Below are 21,270 nucleotides of genomic sequence, written 5' to 3'. Positions count from 1 at the left end.
TATAAAATCCTGCCATACATCCCAAAAGAGGAGAAAACTAGAAATCACGATAAGCACCCCCAAATGCCTACCAAGGCAATCCAGCAACGGTGAGAGGGCAGTCATTCCTCTGGCAAACAGCATCTTACAGAATTTAACCTCATCCAGGCCTGTCCCTCTGGTTGTGTCCTTTTCGGCTCATTGGGTGACTAGATACGTTTCCTGCTCTGACCATTCTCTCTCATATACCCCTGAGCTGAGTTCCCACGTGTTCCAGTAAATATGACTTCAAGTTAGACCTTGACATGTATCACATCCGATGACACAACAGTGATGGCAAAAATAAACTGTCCATACATGATAGACACTGAGTAGCACACACATAAATGGTTCGCATCAGGGTATCCCAGCAGGCTCCGGTTGACCGCCTCTGGACGGAGTCTGTACAAAAGAATATAACCAGAGAAAGTGAGTCTGGAAACAAATTCGATGACAACATGCCAAAGAACTGGGCAGCGTTTAGTCTGGAAGAAAAACACAGTGTGGAAAAGCATAAATTGTGTCCATAAATATTTTAAGGAATGTGAAATTAAAGTGGCTTCCCAAAGCAGACTGAGACCAAATGGGCAGAGGTTACATTTGCTCTTAAAAACGACCGCCAGATATCCCAGCATGGAGCAGGCACTCTGCTGAGCTAGGGACCTTCCACTGCACAGGCTTTCCCTGCGGGCTCTGGGAGGGATGCCTACTGTAGCTGCAGATGGGATTAAATGGCCACTCACTCTCCAGCAACCCAATGTTGTGCTGTCTATCCCTCAGTATGGATATGCCCATGATGTCCTTCTGGAACTTTATTCAAGGAAGGAAAGAGAGATTGGCTGCCTGTGCAGGGCTGTGCATGGGGGCAGTAAGGGAAGGGATGCCATAACCTTGAGAGGCTCCTGGAGAGGTGGCCAAATAAATTAGTTTCCATCTTGGCTGAGCAGCTGAGGGCTCCATCAGGCCACCAAATTTGAACACGTGCATTCCAGGCTCACTTGTCTCAGGCAGTGTGGTGTAGTGATCCGCAGCTCAGGCTCAGGAGCTAGAATGGCCTGAATCTAAATCCCAGCTCCGCCCCATACTTGACCTTTAGCAAGTTTCTTAACCTCTCTGAACTTGTTTCCTCTTATCCAAAATGAGGCTCCCGGTCATCCTGCGCTGGGTGCTGCTGACGGGCCAGGCCGCGGTCCCTTGGGGTTCCCTAATTTCATCGAGGAGGGCTGGACAGTTCCATGCATGTCCCCAGTCCCAGAGCAGTGCACTCTCTCTGTATCGTGACGTTCCAGCTTTCTCTAGAAGGCTGCTCAGCCGCCTGTAGGTACAACCCAGAGTTAACACCCCCAGAGACAACCCTCGACCAGTGGGTCCAGCAGTCTGTAGATAAATACAATGGAATATTACTCAGCCATAAAAAAAAAAAATTCTACCATTTGTAATGACATGGCTGGACCTAGAGGGTATTATGTTGAGTGAAATAGTCAGACAGAGAAAGATAAATACCATATGATTTCGCTTATATGCTGAATCTAAGGAACAAACTAATCTAAAAGAGACTCACAAATATAGAGGACAATCTTGTGACGACCAGAGGGAGATTGGGGGGCTGGGAGAAAGGGGTGAAGAGTTAAAGAAGTACAAATTAGTAGTTGATAGATGGTCACGGGGATGGGAGCACAGCATAGGGAATGCAGTCAGCAGTAATGTAATGGCTAGGTGGAGAGCCAGAGGAAAGAGCAATTAGTGGGATCGTTTCATAAACTATATAAATGTCTAACCAGTGTACTGTATACTTGAAACTAGTAAAAAGAAATCTTTAAAAAAAAGACCCAGCTTCTCCCTCACGGGATGGGACACTTCTGAGGTATGTTCTACATTGAGCTGATTGGTTTTGCAAAAGTCCAGACTATGTTGCAATATAGAAGAGGAGTTAGTAGATGATCCTCGTGTGCCCTCTCTACCCAGAGGAAGGAGCACCCTACATGTAGATGCGTATTTTTTTTTACTGTTCTAATACATGTAAGTATTAATAATACACTGTGAGATAGTTTGGCCTTAATTTGACAGCAGCTATACTTCATTCTAAGAAAATCAAAACTTTGATATTATGCTACTTGGAAAATTTAAGAAAAGGCGCTATGTCATTGAGTTATGAGGAGCATGGCTTCTAGAATCAAATTACCTTGGCTTGATTCCTGGCTCCCTAGCCTACCGCCTGTGGACTAAGAACAAATTATTTAATCTTTCAGTGACTCAGTTTCCACACCTGCAAAATAGAGACAATAGTATCAGGCCCTTAATATTGTTTTGACGATTACATGAAATAATCTATAAATAATAAATAAATGTCCATATAAAGGGCTTAGCTCCAGCCCAGAATATATTAAGTGCTCAATAATCATGCACTAGTAGTAGGAGTAATAGTAGTGATGGCGTCGTTGCCAAAATACAACAGTTGTTCCCATCAAAAGTAGCTTCCTTAGTCATTAGAAATACGCTTCTGATTTAATTCAATTTATATACAGCATATTCAAGAACATAGATGTTGCTATAACCAGGCCATTCTAATTTTTTTTCAATTATAAAATAAACATTAGAAGTTTGGAGGTATGGCCTGGAAATTTCTTTTTAAACTCAGTAAAAGATTTTCAACACTCTGGTGATGAATTCTAAAAATAATAGCAAACACAGGATGATTATATGTCAGTCACTAGTCTTAGTAATTAACATGTATTCTCATTTAAACCTCAGAAAACCCCCGTTCTTACCTCAACTTTATAAATGGGGAGACTAAGGCAAAGAGAAGTCAAATATTGGTTGGAGGACATAAAACTAGAAGATGTAGGAGCTAGGAGTCAGACCCAGGATACTGGGTTCCAGGTCTTCTCACAGGGTAGGTATGTACGTAACCCATAGCTACACCTCTGGGATGGAGATGGCCCCTAGGCCCCTCCCTGACAAACTCTCCTGGCTAGCTTTTCTGCCACCCTTGCCCCTTCCCGTTTCCTGGGTACCACATTGCAGTACATTCCTCATCCACAAGTAAGCCCCTCCTCCCAGGACTGTGCCTGAAGCTCAGATGACAGGAACAGTTCTCCTGCCAGATAGGAGATCATCTGATGAACCTGGCACAGGTGAAGGGAAGTCAAAGTCGTATTCCCCCTGGGAAAGATGTTCTCACGTCCTAGTGATCATCTCTAAGTAAAGTGTGGGTTTTGGGGTTGGTAGAAGTTTGGGACAAAGTGGATATTTAGAGAAATCTCTAGTCTCTCCCAAGAGAAAATGCCAACTTCATCTATAGAAGATTGGCCTCTGAATCTGAAGACTGCAGTTCCCTGTTTTTATATCCAAGATGCCCAAATGTGTCAAAGATCCTCCTCCTGCAACTCCCCCACCCCAACATGTTTATATTCTCAAGAAGATGGTGCAATAATAAAGAAAATTTTAAGAGGACACAGCCATGTCATGTGCATCAGCCAAATATAACCATTCACAGTCGTGCATGCACATAGCTTTTTTTTTTTAAGCATAGCTTTCTTATCTTTGCCCCAGCTCTTTCTCTCTATACTGAGGGAGTGAAATTGTTGACAACACAAAGATTGTGATGGCTTACTTTTTAATTTTCAACAGGAAAAATAACTTCAAAGCAGAAAGTGAGAGCAGATGTTTAGGTTTGCCTTTTGTGGATTGAAACCCATTATATATTAAAGATCCTTAGTTTTATGTTACTGATTGCCGAAGGGGAATTTCCAGGGGATGGGTGTTTCCTTTTAATTTTTCTTGCTGGGTCTTCAGGAAAGATTCGGGGAACTATGGACAGAATTACACAGTGGGGCCTCCAGCGGAAGGTCCATATCTGATCAGCGCATTACAATCAAAACTTAACATGTGACCTCCAGCAGAGAAGCTGAAACAGACCATCTGAAGGTTGGGAAAATGAATACTGATATGTTACTTGTATTAGTAGTAGTTGGTTTTGAACCTATAACTAGACTGTCACATTGATAAATAACTAGGACATTTCATTGAAAAGGGAAATGTAGCTTTTGTCATAACAGTCTTAGATTGATTTCAAAGTAAAAACAATGTATTAATTAAGAGCACATGTATTTTCAAAGCAATGTTTAATTACCCACAATATTGTAGGCTTCTCCTTGTTTATTTTTCTACTACTTCGGTACAAATCGAATCAGCCAAATGATGAAGAAGGAACTGAGCAGGAGGAGAAATTAAAACATCGCCAAGGAAAATATTTTAATAAAATCTTAATCCAATTTATTTTTATAGTATTCTTTTTAGGCACTGAAATTGATGTGTACTCCCTTATTTCATTTTCCTCTAAACTATGTCCACGTAGTTGAGTTGAGTGAGTTGGTTCAGATGTTCTTACACCATTTTTGCTTAGTTCTAGACTAGCGCGTGCCTGGATATTTTATAAAAGGACAATATATTTGGCTTTAACAATCAGCGTTTTTATTTTTTACATTAGTTGGTTATTCTGAATTATCATGAGTAAATCACTGCAAAAGGGGCATGCATCTTTGGATTCTAGATCTCAAGGAATTTGAACCAGTCTAGAGAAAAGGAACTCTTAACCCTAAAGCAGGAATAAATAAACCTGTCATAGAAATAGGGCTACTGCCGACTAGCTGAGTGGCTTTGGGCAAGTCACTTAACCTGACCCAGTTGCCTCATCTACAAAACAAAGGTGTTGGGCTCAACGACCTTTTTTCTGACTCTTGAGTTCTTCTAAACTAATATTTTCCCAAAGGTCATTGATCTACTGGGGGTATGATGAATCAGCCTAGAGGTGCATTTCTAAAACCAACTTTATTTAGTGGTGAGAAATAAGAAATGAATATAAAATAGTAAATGTAGAAAACTCTCTATAAGTGTTCAATAAATTAAATCATTAGGTTTAAATAGTAGTTGATGGAGGTGAAGAAATTCAAAGGGTCGAGAGAATGCGGAAGAAAAATTAGGCATGTCTGCACTGAACCATCAATCGTCATTTTCGTAGGTCACAAATGGCCCATTATTGGCAATTTATGTGGTTCGACCTAATGCTATGGCTGTAATCTTTGAACATTAAATTTGGACAAACCTATAGCTACCTGGGCAGCGCCAGCTTTGGAGACTACCTGCATGAAAGCAAGAATATTAGGCGACTCTGGATAATCCATTACCTTAGGATCTGTAACAACCTGGAAGGAGCAGGTATTTCATCATCAGGTCTCTGAAACAAATCAAAGGTGCGTCCTCTAACAGAAGGTAGTTAAGATACTAACTTAACATTGGAACTGTTTAAACAGATGCAGATCCAGTTCTTCCTAAAATGTCAAATCATAGTCTATGGCCATGCTACCCTGAACATGCCCGATCTCATCTGATCTAGGAAGCTAAGCAGGGTCAGGCCTGGTTAGTACTTGGATGGGAGACCACCTAGGAAGACCAGGTGCTGTAGGTGTAAAAAATAATAAATAAACAAATAAACAAACAAACAAATAAATAAATAAAATAAGGGACTGTAAGCTGACAAGGTCCTTGCAGTCTGTGAGGTCAACCAAGGGTTGCCTTGCCTAAAAAAAGGAAAAAGAAAATGTCAAATCGTAGAGCCTCATATGAGTTGCATCGGAAAGCATTCCTTTACTGCACTTTTACACTTTTCAATGCTCCATTTTTCGTGAGTCATCTAATTATCAGACAAGGTGGAACTTCTTGCCTGTTTTTGTTTGTTTTAGTTATCCCTGAAAAGTCTGTGAAGGAAATCATCAGAGCCGCTGGTACCATCAAAGACAGAATCAAGAAATTGCTTGCTCACAAAAACAGCATGAAAAAGAAAGTAAAAATTAAAAATGTCATCACAGAACCTGCTGGGACTCCCAACCCCAAGGTTAACTTGTGGCCCTTCGACTCTGAGAAGAGCATTTTCAGAGGTGGGCGCCCTAATGGAGAAATAAAAGGGAAGGAAGAGAGAAAGAACGAGGGGCTGGGGGAAGAGAAAAGAGATGAGACAGCCTCAAAGAACCACGTGGAACAGGAGCAGTGGCTTCGAGGAGATGTGTTCTGTGAGTATCTCTTTCGTTCTTTTATACATTTTATAAAAAATGAATTGTGGTTTCTCCTGGCAAATGAAAGAAGAAAAGACAGTTTCGCACCTTAAGTAAAACGGCTTTGACTTTAAGTCCTGAGAAGCAGGGTTCTCTATAAGGTCTGGAAACTTAACATCTTTCAGAGATACGTAATCGGATTTGTTCTGTGGGAAACAAGGTGTGTAAGTCTTTTCCCTTGGGGTGGGGGGTTTCCTGTTTGACACACACCTTCTCTTTCCACTCCCAGCCAAGTCAGCTGCTTGCCCTGCATGCACAGTTCTGTGGCTGCCCAGCTTTCCATGTGGCGCACCCCTCAAACCAGAGTCACTCTTACCAGGTGGATCTGCCAAACTCTACCTTTCTTCTTGAGGGTGCTTTTTACAGTCTCATTCAATGAAAAGAGAATTTCGCAGTTGTGTAGTTATGATTTTAAAAGCCAAAATGGGCAATTGTGGGGAAGAAAATTCTATAGTAGAGCTTAAGCTTATGTGTTCTCCATGAATGGATAACTACAGAAGCCACCATAAGTCTCAGCCCCTCCTGGACGGTTTCCATATTAACCCATCCTGGATCCCGCACACTGAGACTTTGCATTTCATTCTCGTTGGACATCCATTGCTCCCTCTGTATTGTGCCTCGTCTGTTGTTGGCTCCATGGCTGTTCGATTTAACTAAGTGGGAAGTAGACACAGGCCCACTCATCCAAAAACTAGCATGCCAATAACATCATCTCCCTTAAGAGAGAGTGAGAATCTCACAAAAGTATATTTCCAAAACCTGGTGAGAAGGGACGTGTTATTAGTAGTATAGATGCTTAGGTCAACTGGGAACCTCTGGAAAAAGATGTCCCGGATGAGGATACTGGACCCAAGTGAAGCCTTGGAAATGTTAGGGAAACGCGGCTCTAACATATGCTGTCGGTAGAATACATGATCAAACCCTCTTTGTTCAGTCATTCATTCATAACTTCTTAGCGTGTGAGGTTTTGGCATTGTTCTTAACTGATTAAGTGTTCTCTATTAGCCCCTAAGGTGCATGAAGCAGATGAATATAATCTGGGTCTCATCGAAAGAAAAGCTACAACACCCAGACTGGAACACAAAGGTAAATAACACTTTCCCCTAAGTATATGCTCTCTCGCGGTCTGCCATGTTGTTTTCATTTCCTCATAGGATGAGATGTTTATGAGTCATTGCTTCATTTATAAACACCTCAGGGAAAAATCCTTACATCATGACACATTACATCACTCTAGGTGCCAGTATGAAAATAGTGGGTCTTCTGTACCAGTGATTATAATATAGTAAGGCCATCTTCTCTCCACCACTCCCACCCAACACCTAGAGTAAAGAGTTGAGGCAGATTGTATGTATGGAGATGGGAGAAAATGACTCGTTTGCTTCAACTTCCAACACCTAAGAGCCCACGACCTGACCATGTACTAAAATCTAACCCAAAGTGCCTATGTCGGTTACCTATTATCAAATAATGTGGCATAACAACAAACCAGAAACCCTCAGTGGCCTACAGCAATAAATATTTATTTTTACTTACAAGTCTACGGATTGGCTGGATAGTTCTGCTAATCTGAGCTGGTTTGGGTGGGGCTTGCCCATGTGTCTGTGGTCAACTGCGGGCCCGCTTAGTGACTTTGCTGATCCTAGCTGTGCTCTCTCACATACCTAAGGCCTGTCGGGACAACTGGGCTGACTCAGCTCTGCTCCATTTGGTCTCTCATCCTCCAACAGGCTAGCCAAGCTTGTTCTTATGAGGCATGCGGCAGGGTTCCAAGGAAGAGTGGACGCACACAGGCCTTTTGAGGTCTAGGCACAAAATTGGCACATCACTTCCACCAGACTCTATCGGCCAAAGCAATTCACAAGGCCAGTCCAGACTTATGAGTTGGGGGAGGTGCTACAAAGTTATGTGACAAAGAGCATAGGTACAGGGAGAGGTAAAAATTAGGGCCATGTTCATGATCAGTCTATCAAAGCCTCATAATCTGGAATTTCTTAGGTCTGATCTCTAATTCCTCTGAGTTTATTTAGCACATTTACCACCTGTAACAATTTGTATGTGTCATTTCTACACAAACATCAGGGGAAAACCTACTTATATATTAATCACTTTTACTTGGTATAAATATGAATGCTTTGATCTAATTTTCCTTTTCAAACTGTCTTTTACTTACCACCATACGTGTCCTAAGCTTATGCTAGTTTGATTTCCACTCGTGTGTACCCCGTGAATACATTCTTCAATTCTGTTCCTTTGGTTTACAGGACAACTTCCACCATGAAGAAAGTACCTCTCTACCTCTCTAGTTCAGTCCTCCAAATTTAATCTAAGAACCTGCTTCTAAAAACTGTCCAAAGGCTAGTGACTCATGACCCAGCTCCTACAGGCTTCTTGTTTTCTTCCATATTTCTCCTAAGTGTTCTATTTAATTTTTTTATTTCTCTGCATCAAACACCTTATTGCCCTTTCTCCTGATTAGGAAGAAAATGTATCATAGCTCAGGGGTTAAGCTACGTCCTCCAGGTGCTCAGAACTTCTGCCCAGACCTATTTTACACTTGCTAAAGTGACATTAATAAATTGAATCTTCTTTGGATTCCCAAACCAACCAGATTTCTTATCCTACCTTTTCTTCTGTGATCCTTAATGAAACACAGAAAGTTTACAATTTTGTATATGAGCATATGACTCTGTGATTGCTAAGGTCCTTGAGTAAGGCGTCCTGGAGCATTCATTCTCAACTAGAAGACTCGGGTGGGTACCCCAACACTTCCACTTGCTGTTGTCCTTGGGCAAGTCACTTAGACTTGTGTTGCCTCATTACTTTCAAGTGTAAATTTGTAATAAGAACAATACTTGTCTTAAGGCACTGTCTTAGGCTAGGTTCCTCAGAAACAGACTCTGAGACAAGAATTTGTGTGCAAGTGGTTTATGTGTGAGGTGATCCCAGGAAACAGTGGTTTGGAGTGGGACGTGAGACAGGGCAGAGGAGGAGGCAGTAAAGGCTGCATTATCAAGCAGGTTTCCACTGTAGACAACTGGAGCTAGATTCCACTGGGGAATTTGGAAGCCAGTATACAACACGTGGCTCAGAATTGTGGGGAAAGGGAGCAGGGTATTTATACACCAGCTCCCATCAGACATTGATTGAAGGCTGCTCCCAGGAGGGTGCTCCTGACCTGCCATAAAGACAGAGAAGGGCACCACTGTGGCAACTGGACCTCCATTCCAGTTGGACCCTCTGCAAGACTAGAGAGAGTGTGGAGTCCAATCTGACTTCAGGTCCGTGTCAAATTCCAACACTTACTGGTCCAACCCAAAGGCAAGAAAATGGAGGTATCTATCCACCAATGCCTTTCCATCGCTGATTGAGGGCTCTCCCAGGGGAATGGCTCCCTGGTATTCTGGTCTGCCTGGCTTGGGCCAAGCATGCTCCAGCCACAAAATATCCTCACACAGAGGGTTGTGAGTGTTTGCAGTAGAAAGTCACATGCCTGTGAGGGAACATAAGTGCTGACAGATGTTGCTGTGGTACCAACAGCATCTGTTTTAGGAGTGGTACAGATTAAATCAGAGAATATATTTGAAAGTACTTTGCAAATCGTAAAGTGCTACACAAATGAAATACTGTACTTGAGACCAAAGCCTTGAGTTTTCTCTCTTTAAAGAGTAGTTGGCTATATACTATTCCATTGTCCCCATTTACATTCCCAATCTCCTGCATGTTGAGGAAGAGTAGGGAGTTTGAGGCAAACATGCCACCACGGTTATAAACCAACTGAAGGATTTATGTTGCACTGGCCGTGGGCTGATAACATCAACTTTTCAAACTACTAATGATACTCACTAAAGAACATCGAAGACTAGAAGCAAGTATTATCTGACATCTTTTAATTTTAAAACTAGGACTAGAAATAAAATATCTTCACCGGAATGGGGGCAACAGGGGTTGAGAAGAAAGGAAAGAAATAAAAGCAGCAGTGTGTTGTGCCGGCTTAGGATATTTGCAGGATGGATGGCCCTGGATTTCAGTCTCATTTAGGATTCAGGTCCAATTCCAGCATTCCGTGTCTTAGACAAATCACTTATGCCCTCAGTTTTACTTTCCTGAAAACAAGTCTGATTATAGAATTTTTATGACAATCAAATCAAATATTGTGATATATATGAAAATATTCTGTAAATTGTAATAAGTCAACAACTAGCTGCTGCCACTTCTCTCTTTAGCCCTTTCCCTGTCTCTGCCATTCCTTTATTCCTCAGCATAAACTGCCAAAGCCCCAACTCAGAGCCAGAGGCTGGCATTAGTTATAACCAAAGCATCTCTATCTCTCCTCTCTTTCCCAGTTGAGTTTTCTGTCATCTACATCGAGGTCAAGAAACTTTTTCCGTAAAAGACCAGATAGTAAATATTTTAAGCTTTGTGAGCCATACAGTCTGTGTTGTAACTACTCGACTCTGTCTTTGTAACTCAAAAACAGCCATAGATAATATGTAAATGAATGAATGAATGAATGGGTGTAATATTTCAATAAAATTTTATTTACAAAAACAAGCAGTGGGCCAGGATGTTAGTTTGCTGACCCCTGAGCTACATAAAAGCAACTAGAGGCGCTGGTCCAAAACTTGTAATGTTGGCCCTGTACTCCATACAATAGTTATGATTTTGTTAAATTAATACTTGTTAAGTGGAACCCAGAGTTAAACAAAAGACCACAAAAGAAATTGAGATAGAGAAGTTTATTACTCACAGGTCCTGGAGGAAGTACATGGCATACCTGGTGGGCCCACGTGGAGAGATCAAAGCATGGAATTTACAGAGAAAGAGGAAAGATCTGGGACACGTGCCTTTATTAGGGTCCCCAACACTTTGGGGTTTTGAGATGTCGCAAGCAAGAAAAGCGGCTACTGATTTAACGCCATTGAACGCATTTGTGTCCTTCCCCAAGGCCAGGTTTATTGAGGGGAACCTTCTCAGATAAACCGATCAGGTACCCACCCACCCAGGTTCACATACAACACACAGAGCGGGGAAGCACAGAGGCTCACGTGACAGAGCGAAGGGATGAAAGTCCTTAGGGACGCCAAGGCGAGCTGAGTTGACTGGCAGCACAGAGAGCTGCGTGTCAGTCCCAAGCCTGTGGCTGCGACGGGCAGAAGGTCAGAGCCTTGGGCTCTCGGCACCGTCCATGATGCTGTCGGGTCAGGCTTGAGCATCGTCTGTCTCAGGTGTTCAGCGTACATGCACCTTATAAGGTGGGAGCCTTGTGCTTATTGGCCTCTGCAGGTGGGGGCTGATGAACCCTAAGGGCATTCCCCTTGACAGGGCAAAGTTCCCCGATTTGCGGGGGGAGACCAAGTCCTGCACTGAGAACAGGGTTCTTTGGCAGAGTGTAGAAAGAATTCAACACACATACCAAAGTTAGAGTCAAAGGAAAGTTTATTAGGAAAGGGGTAACACTCCACAGACAGTGTGGTTTCCTGTCAGAGGCAGAGAGTGAGAGGGGCCAAGAGAGAGAGGACAGTAAGAGAGATAGAGTCAAGATTAGTACAGAAAGAAAGACAGTGAGAGGGACCCTGAGGGTTAGGGGAATTTGGTTTATATATAATTCCTTCAACCTGTGAATTATAATTTAAAAGACTTTGTCAACCCATTTCCTTTGACATGGACATACAGTGAGGAAAGGAAGAGTATGAAAAATGAAAAGGTAAGGATGTAGAGTGAGAGGCCTGCTGGCAGTTCCCAGCCTTTAATCCTTAGGTTCCCCATGGTTTTAGCCATAGGGAATGAATGATTTTATTTGTGTTGGGTGCCACTTAAAGACTTTGTTTTTCCTGTTTCCCCTTCTCAGGTGTGGAGAAGGGGTGATTAGTAATCCAGCAGAAATCTTTTGTTCTGCAGGTGTCCTCCAGGCCTGGCTGCAGGGCTGATCAGCACATTGTAGTCTCTGAATGTGGCTTGATTAAGTATTAGTTTCTTGTCTCTTCTCTACCTTACCCTTACGTGCCAGTTGACATTACTGTCATGGCTCCCATGGAATCCATTTTGTAAAGTTCAAAAGGTCCTCATTTCTTTATGCACTGTACACCAGGATAAGGCTGAGTTGGCCAATTTGAACCAACTACATTGGGGTTGCTCTAAGGAGCAAGTAAGGGGGAGGCCCTGGGAAGCGGGGGTGACTGTTTCTCACAAAGGCGACAGGGAAGTCATACAAGGAACTTTCATTTACTTGTGACACTGCAAGTTGTAATCTAGGGCGTGTACTCACATGACACTGCTAGTATCAATTTAAGGCTGCTTGACCAAATAAAATAGACGCTGAGGCTGCAATACCGTGGAGTAGCTTAGCTAAACTCTTGACTGAAAACATGGCATTGCCTTCCAAAGCTCCACATGTTAGACATTTTTCTAAAGCTCTTAACAATTATGAAACACACCATTTTTTCTTAGCAGATTTAAACATCTCCATTGACTGCAGCTTCGATCGTGGGGACTGTGACTGGAAACAGGATGTAGAAGATGATTTTGACTGGAATCCTACTGATGGAGACAATGGTATTTAGGTTTCACTATCTTGTGTTGTGCAATGCGATTCGGGCAAAGAAGGCTCTCCAGCGCGGGAGGGTTATTATTCCTGTCACTTGTTAGGTTGGGGTTCTTTGTTATGTTTGGAAACATTTAGACCTTCCGAAGTCTCCCCTGATGAATGACTAACTTGGTTTAGCACATCACATTCTCTTCCTTAATCCCTCTGTCACCCGCCTACCCCACCAAGGATGCTCTAGCAAACCTCTTCCATCTTCACTCTCCTGCTGCTGAGAGAGATGTTGAAATTCGTACAGGGTAGGAGGAAGTCATTCCTTTTCTCCAATTTGCCAACTTTGGTGCATTGTTGTTTTTGTTTTGGGGAGGGAAACAAATCTGGAAAGGAAATAAGACCGCTCCCTAAACCTGGAGTTTTAGCAGAGTCAGCCCTAAAGCTTCAAAACCACAATGAGCACCAAATTAACAACCTCAACTCCTGGACTGAACCTTCCCTTCTGTTGCTTGAGGATTTCTTTCTTCACATTTAAGCTTGGATTTTTCTCAGCCTTGGCTCTGAGCTGCCTAGTTTCCACTGCCTACCTAAACATTATCGATGTGCCGTAGCTTTTCTTTTGGACAGAGCATTTGGCTGGGAGATCCCATGTGAAGCATAAATTGGACCCCTGTCTCCTAAGGCTGAGTATATAATTAGAGAAAACTGCTATACATTCAGAGACTCGAATTTCCTGCCAGTCAAATTATTTTTGTGGGGATGTACAGGCTTAGCCCTAGGTTAGAAGATCCTTCTTCTAGATCCTTCCTCTGGACTAATTTCTTTCTGAGAGCTTTTCTTTCATACCCTGACATGTAATCAGGAAACCTGGATATTCCCTATAAAAATTAAGAATTTGGGATTACGGTAGAGTGGATGCATCTCACACAGCAAGTTGTGGGAGTGGGACTGTCGGTAAAGATTCAAAGCAACCATAAGGCAAGTTTAACCAGGCCAGAGACATTCCATAGCTTGGAGAAACTATCTTGATGGCAACTGACCTGAGTTTCTCCTTACTTCCATCATGGCATCTCCAAATCTATGTCTACCAGAGCCATGGCACATTGGGAGCCCATAGCTTACTCCAGGATCGTGACCGCTCACATAGTCAACGATGTCTTAAGTGGGTTTTCTATCAATGGGACAAAAGATCCTGGGGTTTGTATCATCCAAATCGTACTCCCTCCCCTTCTGTACCTCCGTCTCTAGATTGGCTTGTCTTTTTCGATGGAGTTAAACATAAAATAAAGAAACATGGTATGAATCAGCATTATTAGAAGGATAAAATCTCAAGGGCAGATTAAAGTGGACTTTAGCTGGGAGAGAAAGGGAAACCTGCCACAGTGGGTTGCAGAAGAGAGAGTACAGCTGGTAGAGTTGCCAGATAAAGTATAAGATGTCTAAATTTCAGAGAAGCAATGAATACTTTTTAGTATATTTCAGACACGTTGTTTATCTGAATTTCAAACTCCACTGGGCCTCTATATTTTATGTGCTGACTCTGACAATCTTACCAGCTGGACAAGAAGACCGGACAGTCTCTGAGTCCAGTGAAAAGTAAGGCGGTGTCAGCCTGGGTCCTCAAGTGTCTCCAGGAATTGTACTAGCAGAAGAATCCACCCCACCCAGTGTCTTCCTCCTGGCTTCTAAGGAATTCCTCCTCCTTATCAACTTCTTCAGACCCCACTTTATGGGAGTTTTGTCCAAGTTCATCAAAGCCACAATCAGAAGCTTGAAGATGAGCAAACATTCACTATCATTGGTTAAAAGATACTTGGAAGATGGATACTTAGAAATAGGAGATGTGTTCCTGTCATCCTAAATCAGAACTTGCAACCATACATAACACACCATTGCTGAGCTCCATGAAACCATTAGTACAAATTCAGGTACATTGTGGATTAAACACCACACTGTGGCCCCACCTAAGGAGCTGACCACCATGCATATCATTGACTCAGTGAGGAAATGCATTCTGAAGTGCAAACAAGCAAATGGAAAGTTGCATTGCTAAAGGATCGTTTAATTAAGAGTCTTACCCCATATCTGTGACTGCCAAGCTTTGTGAATGTGGACAAATCCCTCAGTTTCTCTGACCCTCGGTTGCCTTTTCTATACAGCAATGAATTTCATCTCTGTGACCCCTAAAACCTATTTTAGTGTAAAAATTTCGTTCCTATGTTCGAAATGAAAAGGACTTCAGCTTTCCTGCTAGGAGACTATCGTTCATTTTTTATAGTATCTTATACACTATAGCCAAACCCTTTACAATGGCCTCATCAAGTGTGCATTTCTCCTCTCTTAAAGCTGTTGGCTACTATATGGCAGTTCCCGCCTTGGCAGGCCATAAGAAGGATGTTGGCCGATTAAAACTTCTCCTCCCTGACCTGCAGCCCCAAAGCAACTTCTGTATGCTCTTTTATTACCGGCTGTCTGGAGACAAAGTAGGGAAACTTCGAGTATTTGTGAAAGACAGTAATAACACCCTGGCATGGGAGGAGACCAAGAGTGAGGATGAAAGGTGGAAGATGGGGAAAATTCAGCTGTATCAAGGGATTGACACTACCAAAAGCGTAAGTGGAAAAACAGCATTAAACTAGATATTTACATTCTTTTTCAATGATTTAACAAACAAAACACTTACTGAAGTACCTAGATGCTGAGGCTGCAAAGATGAGTGAGACTTTCCCCTACACCTAAAGAGCTTATATTTTGGAGCAAAATCGGCAAGGCAGTTAATCACAATGATAATGCTTGTCAGGAGCACACATATCACATTCTGTGGAAATGATCCGTTTGTGTGTCAGGCTTCTCTCACTAACTTCCTTCTGAACCAGGCTATAATTTCCTTAATAGTTAAAAAACAAAACAAACAAACAAAAAAACATGTTGCTCACTCGTTCTATGCTCAGCAATTATCACAGTGAATGGAAGCTACAAAGTCATTTTTTTTTTAAGCCTACAGCACCTGGTCTTCCTAGGTGGTCTCCCACCCAAGTACTTACCAGGCCTGACCCTGCTTAGCTTCCAAGATCAGACAAGATCAGGCGTGTTCAGGGCGGCATGGCCATAGACTACAAGGTCATTTTAAAAATGTTTTTTGAACTGAACTTAATGGCTATTGCCTGGGGTCCCCAAGACCACCCTCAGGTTCCATGATTCCTTAGAAGGGCCAAAGAACTCAGAAAAGCTGTTAGATTCATGATTACAGCTTGTTACAATGAAAAGATATAGATTAAGGGCACGGTCCAGGAGAGAGTTGTCCTCTCCCAGGAGAGTGCTATGGACAACTCATAATTCTCTCAGCAATGAGTGACAACATGCACAAAGTATTGCCCAGTAGGGAATCTCACCCAAGCCTTGGTGTTCAGGGTTTTTGTTGGGAGTAGGCATTACTGACCATGTGACTGACCTCTGTTACTCAGTCTCTAGCTTCTCCAGAGGTCAGGCTGATACTCGTGGGACCCAAGGCCCCACTCTAAATCACACTGTTAGCATAAATTATCTGGCATGGCCACAGACACTCTTACGAGGTAGGATATTCCGAGGACTTAGAGGTGATCTCGTAGGAACCAAAGGCCACTCTACATTCTATTGGCATTGTCTCCTCAAGGAGGTTTAACTTACGCAGAAGAAACGTCAGGAAGGGGATTGTCTTGTAGAAAAGTCTGCTTTTGATTGCTATATCCTAAATCTCCTTGACAAGAAAGCAGAAGAAGCCTGCCTAATATTTTTGTACCAGGGTAAGGAAAAATGCGGTTAAATACAAACGCAAATTAGGATGTCAATTAATTATCCTAACATTTATTTTTAGTTGTCTGGGAGTATCAGTCAGGGACTTCAGTGATGGAAAAGCTGTATATCCCAAGATCTAGACATGCCCACCCTCATTATCCCACCTGTTTCCGTTGCTGTGAGATGTCTGCTTTTCGGATCACTACTTTTTAGAATTACCTAGAATGAACATCTTCCTGAAAGCAGTTCCTTCCTGAGAAGAGACTGAGGAGGAAGAAATTTCTATACCCATTGTGCTATCACTTGCTACTCAGTGATAACTTGTCTCCAGCAGTTCTCAAGACAATCAATCAGGGAGCTTAAGGGCAAAAGACAGCAGCCCAGGCAATGGGCAGTCACAGTCTCTCTTTGCTCCCATTTGTCTCTCTGAGGCTTCCTCTTTCTGTTCGGAGAGCCTGGGAAAGTGGAACACAGTGGTGACAGCAAGCTTGAAATCACCTCATCTCTGCCACCTTGACGACTATTCTGTGATTATTTATGAAGCAGGAAAGAATGAATAGTTGCATGATTCTTGAAAGATCATTCTTTACAATGCCAATTTGCTGTAAATTTGGATTTATTTTTTTTAAGTTCAGAAAAGACAAAAGTAAATCATCTTATTGAAAAAACGTAAAGATTCTAATCATTCCACAGTACCATGAGTACTTCCATATTTTGCATTTTACTTTCTCCATGAATACATATTTTAATCTATAACCACAGTATGCACATGTTATTGAATTCATTTTGATAGAATTACATGTGTGTGTCATTTTAAAGAAGAATAACATGTTCCAAATTAAATATTCTTTTCTCTCTAAAATTTTTGTTCCAGGGTAACCTTAATCATCTTTGAATCAGGATCATTTTGCTGTCCTCTAAATCTGCTGATCTTTGATATTGAGAATTAAAGAATTAAAGAGCCTACTAGGCATATTACCTCTTTAGTATTTCTTCTTGTAATGAATGGTATCTCACAGGTGCTCCATAAATTGTGGCTATGATTTTCATAATTTTTAAACTAAAATATATTCTGGTATCTTTTTCTGATTGTAAAAGTAACAAGAACTATTTATGAAAAATATTATAAAATTAAAGAAACTTAGAAATAGTCAGCAAAAATTTATTTTAATAATATTTCTTTGGAAATATTTTTGGATGAATGAATGAACATAAAATAGTCACTGTATATCCTTAATTTTGTTAAATGACTCACCCGTGTCATTTTGCGTCAAATTCGAAGATGGTTTTTCATGTGTTGTTTTCATCTTCTGTTTCTATACTATAGAAATTTTTAAAATATAAAGAAGTTTGCTTCTTTTGATTACTTTATTAATAAATGTCTTAGATAAAACTGATTATAGCTTATTATCAAACATTTTCAACACATGAAAACAATGGGATTCCAGATCATTTCTGAAAATGTGAATCAATATTTTAAGAAGAATAACTCTATTATTACAAACAATCAAAATCTGGATATATCAAAATAATTCCCTTTTGACTATATAGTTTTATATTAGATGTTCACAGGGAATATTAAATTTCTTCTAGCCAGTTTTTATTTAAAGAAAACCGTATTAATTTTTTATTTTTGCTTTTGTTTCTTTAAATGGGAATTCCAAATTTTCTTACTAAACCTTACCCTTCTCAGCTTTCCAGAGCTTTCCAGATTCTTTTAGGTGTTACAGTGACCCTTCTTTCTCTGAACATAACTCATTCAGTGCAGAAACCTGGCGTCTGGAAAATATGACATATTACTACATATTCAATGTCAAAGTCTGTTTCTATGCAATAGGAACACATGAGTGTAGTCCTCTTTAATAGCTATTAAATAGTTTGATTTGATCCGTTTTGAATATTTTAAAGTAATTTTTTATTCCCTCTCCATTATTAGATCATTTTTGAAGCTGAACGTGGCAAAGGCAAAACCGGAGAAATTGCAGTGGATGGCATTTTGCTGGTGTCAGGCTTATGTCCAGACAGCCTTTTATCTGTGGATGGTTGAATATTACTGTTGTTTTTTATATCTTCACATCTGGCTTTTTGTGTCAGTTCTCTTTTTTGATATTATATCATAGACCCGCCTCCATTTTAGAAATACAAACTTAAAAGTTGTAATGTACCAACAGAAACGTTGTTGTAAGTTGCCTTTCTTGTATAAGATGCATCAATATTTTCTTGAAATATAGTACCATTGTGTGCTTTCATTCATTTATGAATTATAAAATATGAAAATGTCGTTTTCCCCCAATATATTTTGATTTGTCTACATGAATTGATGAACTTCTCTACACAACATGTCTAGAATTACAAAAAAACATGGAGAAATGTTTAACTGCGACTTTTATGGCACTTCTTGGAAACTATGACATCACAGATAGACCTTTACCTAAGTGGCTTAACTTGATCTTTTAGAGCCAAACTTGTATATTTAAATTCTTTGTAATAATAATATCCAAATAATCACCTTGGGTTATGGTTTACATTTTTCTAAGTAAGGAAATGTGGTTGTTAATTCTATGTTTAGTTATGTGAATGATTTTTTCTTCACTGGAAAATGTGGTTTTTATTCTTTTCTCTATGGAAATACTTTATATTCTTAAAAATTCTTAAAATGACTTCCTATTATGGGAACACATAACTGTATTTTAGGCCTCATAACTGCAATGCAAATTAGCATAAGTTGTTTTATTCAAAGCCTCAGAAAACTACCTAAAACTACATTAAGCAAGTAGCAGAACTCAAAAAAAGATGAATGCCTTCTTTTCTGTTTTTCTTTTCTTCTAAATTCAAGAACAGTTTTGGGTGGTAATGAATCCTGAGTGAATTCTTTGAGGATGAAAGGATATTCTGCTTTAATGTTCTGGGTCAGAAATAGCTCCAAGATCACTTCCAAGTAGAATGTTCCCCAGATATTTGCTTGCTCTTCTGTAAAGCAATGAAGGAATGGGGCCACAGGAGAAAAGGAAGAGAGAAGATGCTCTACTTATTAATCCTTAAAACTTGTAGTCTCACTCTTCACTTTTTTATGCTGAAACTCTTGGGGGGGGGGGAAATCACATCATTTTTCTTTAGTGCGAAGTAATTTGGGCATGCAACATCTACACAGGATTGTAGCTGTATTTGTTGGATAACTGGTAGTTATAGAACCCCGAAAAAACAGTGTTTCCAATGATACCACTTGAAGACCTGCTCAGCTAAGTCAAATCAGCCCACAGAATTGTAAGAGATAATAAAATGGTTGTTTTAAGATATTAAAATTTGAGGTGGTTTGTTACACAGCAAAAGCTAACGGATACATGTGGTTTTGAATACTGTGGTAGAACTTGAAGAAGACTTCCTGTCCATTCAGTGACCAAGGAAATTTGACACCATAGTTGTGGCTTAGAATAAAGGAAATAGAAGAGAGAACTTGCAATAAAGGACAGTGTCCCAGTCATCCGGGTTAAAGGAAGAGCTATTAAATTAGAAATGAAATAGGCCTGGGAATCATGTTTAGAATCATGTATAGAAAATCAATGCATGAAGAAACTGAGTTAAGTTGAATCAAATAATATTTCATGCTTCTCTGATATCTGTAGCAGAGACTTCTAGTTACCTACCCAATATCCATGCTCACCTTTTTCCTCACTAATATAACCATACATAAATATATTTGGGAGATTAGGGAGCAATGTGCTCAACGAACAGACTGCATTTCTCAAAATCTCTTAGATGTAGGGCACTGACACATTGGTGAGGCTTCCAGGAAGGATTATTAAAGAGAGCGCTCAGTTGGCAGCTCACTTGCCATTTCTCTTCCTCCTTCCTGTCTGCAATGTGGTTGCAAAGGCAGCTGTACGAGCTACCCTGTGATCATGAAGGCAAGGACCACACCCTATGGAAGAGTGCATAGCTAGAGGAACCCTGGGTCCCTGACGACATTGTGGCATCTCTACTCCTGTCCCAGACTGGCCACTGCTCGATATTTTATTGAGAGAAAAGTAAGTCCTTTTTCGACCTACCTAGGGTTTCAAACAAAGCGCAATCTAGACTCAGGCGACCACTCTTCCTGATCCGGGAGCGCTGCTCCTGCCATTTCCTCCACAGGACCATAGTCTTGGTACTAACTTCTTAGGCCCTTAAATACCAACATATTGTTTTAAATTCCAGTCGATAGCTCATAGTGTCGTGAAGCTCTAGCCTGCACCAGCACCAAATCATACTTTGCTTCCCTTGGAGAAACCAAAGGTCAGGTAATTCAGCCATGACTCCCATATCTGTTGTCCCCGGCCACCATCCAATGTGCAAACCCCCTTGTCATCCATCCTCTCCCACTCTCTCATCCCCACAGTTATAGGCCTCTTCCTCTGTATACTCCCACTGTTTCTGTTCCCCTCACCATCACACATACTCCATTGTCTGGTAAACAAGCTCCACTCCATCTTAATTCATGCCAAAAATCTCTTATGTCTCAACCTTAGCTGAACTGAGTTCTCTCCCAGGGCCATCGCTACCCCCGCAGCCTTAGCAACTGAAAGCCCCTCATCCTGCCACACTACATACATGTCAGGGTCTGGAGTTGAAGTGGCGTCCTCCTTGCCCTACTCTTTCAATCTCTTATTTTTCATATTCATTGGAGGTGCAGTTAAATAGCTTTGCAGCCTTGTCCTTCCTAGATGTCATCAACCAGTGGTACCATTTATGCAAATAACCCAACCAATATCCTGGCCTCACAGTTCTTTGACATCCTCTATTCCAGTTACCATCGCCTGCCTGTCACTGTCCTTTCAAAAATCTCTTTCCTCA

General features: G+C 41.1%; 1 protein-coding gene and 2 pseudogenes across 1 annotated transcript in view; 2 read left to right on the top strand and 1 right to left on the bottom strand.

The window, feature by feature from the left end:
- The window catches only part of EGFL6 (EGF like domain multiple 6), a 40,582-nt gene extending 22,095 nt beyond the window's left edge, over nucleotides 1-18,487 (top strand). The window contains exons 8-12 of the mRNA XM_006917730.2: nucleotides 5,760-6,086; nucleotides 7,134-7,214; nucleotides 12,582-12,683; nucleotides 15,013-15,278; nucleotides 18,377-18,487. Coding sequence (XP_006917792.1) covers nucleotides 5,760-6,086; nucleotides 7,134-7,214; nucleotides 12,582-12,683; nucleotides 15,013-15,278; nucleotides 18,377-18,487 — 887 coding nt within the window. The remainder of the gene's footprint in view (nucleotides 1-5,759; nucleotides 6,087-7,133; nucleotides 7,215-12,581; nucleotides 12,684-15,012; nucleotides 15,279-18,376) is intronic.
- On the top strand, nucleotides 5,367-5,485 carry LOC112484572 (annotated as a pseudogene).
- Nucleotides 15,662-15,780, bottom strand: LOC112484584 (annotated as a pseudogene).
- Nucleotides 18,488-21,270: the final 2,783 nt, after the last annotated feature.

Source organism: Pteropus alecto, unplaced genomic scaffold (assembly GCF_000325575.1).
Source record: "Pteropus alecto unplaced genomic scaffold, ASM32557v1 scaffold477, whole genome shotgun sequence".
Taxonomy (NCBI): Eukaryota; Metazoa; Chordata; class Mammalia; order Chiroptera; family Pteropodidae; genus Pteropus; species Pteropus alecto.
The sequence above is the reverse complement of the archived record's forward strand: the minus strand, read 5'-3'. Positions and strand labels throughout refer to the sequence as shown.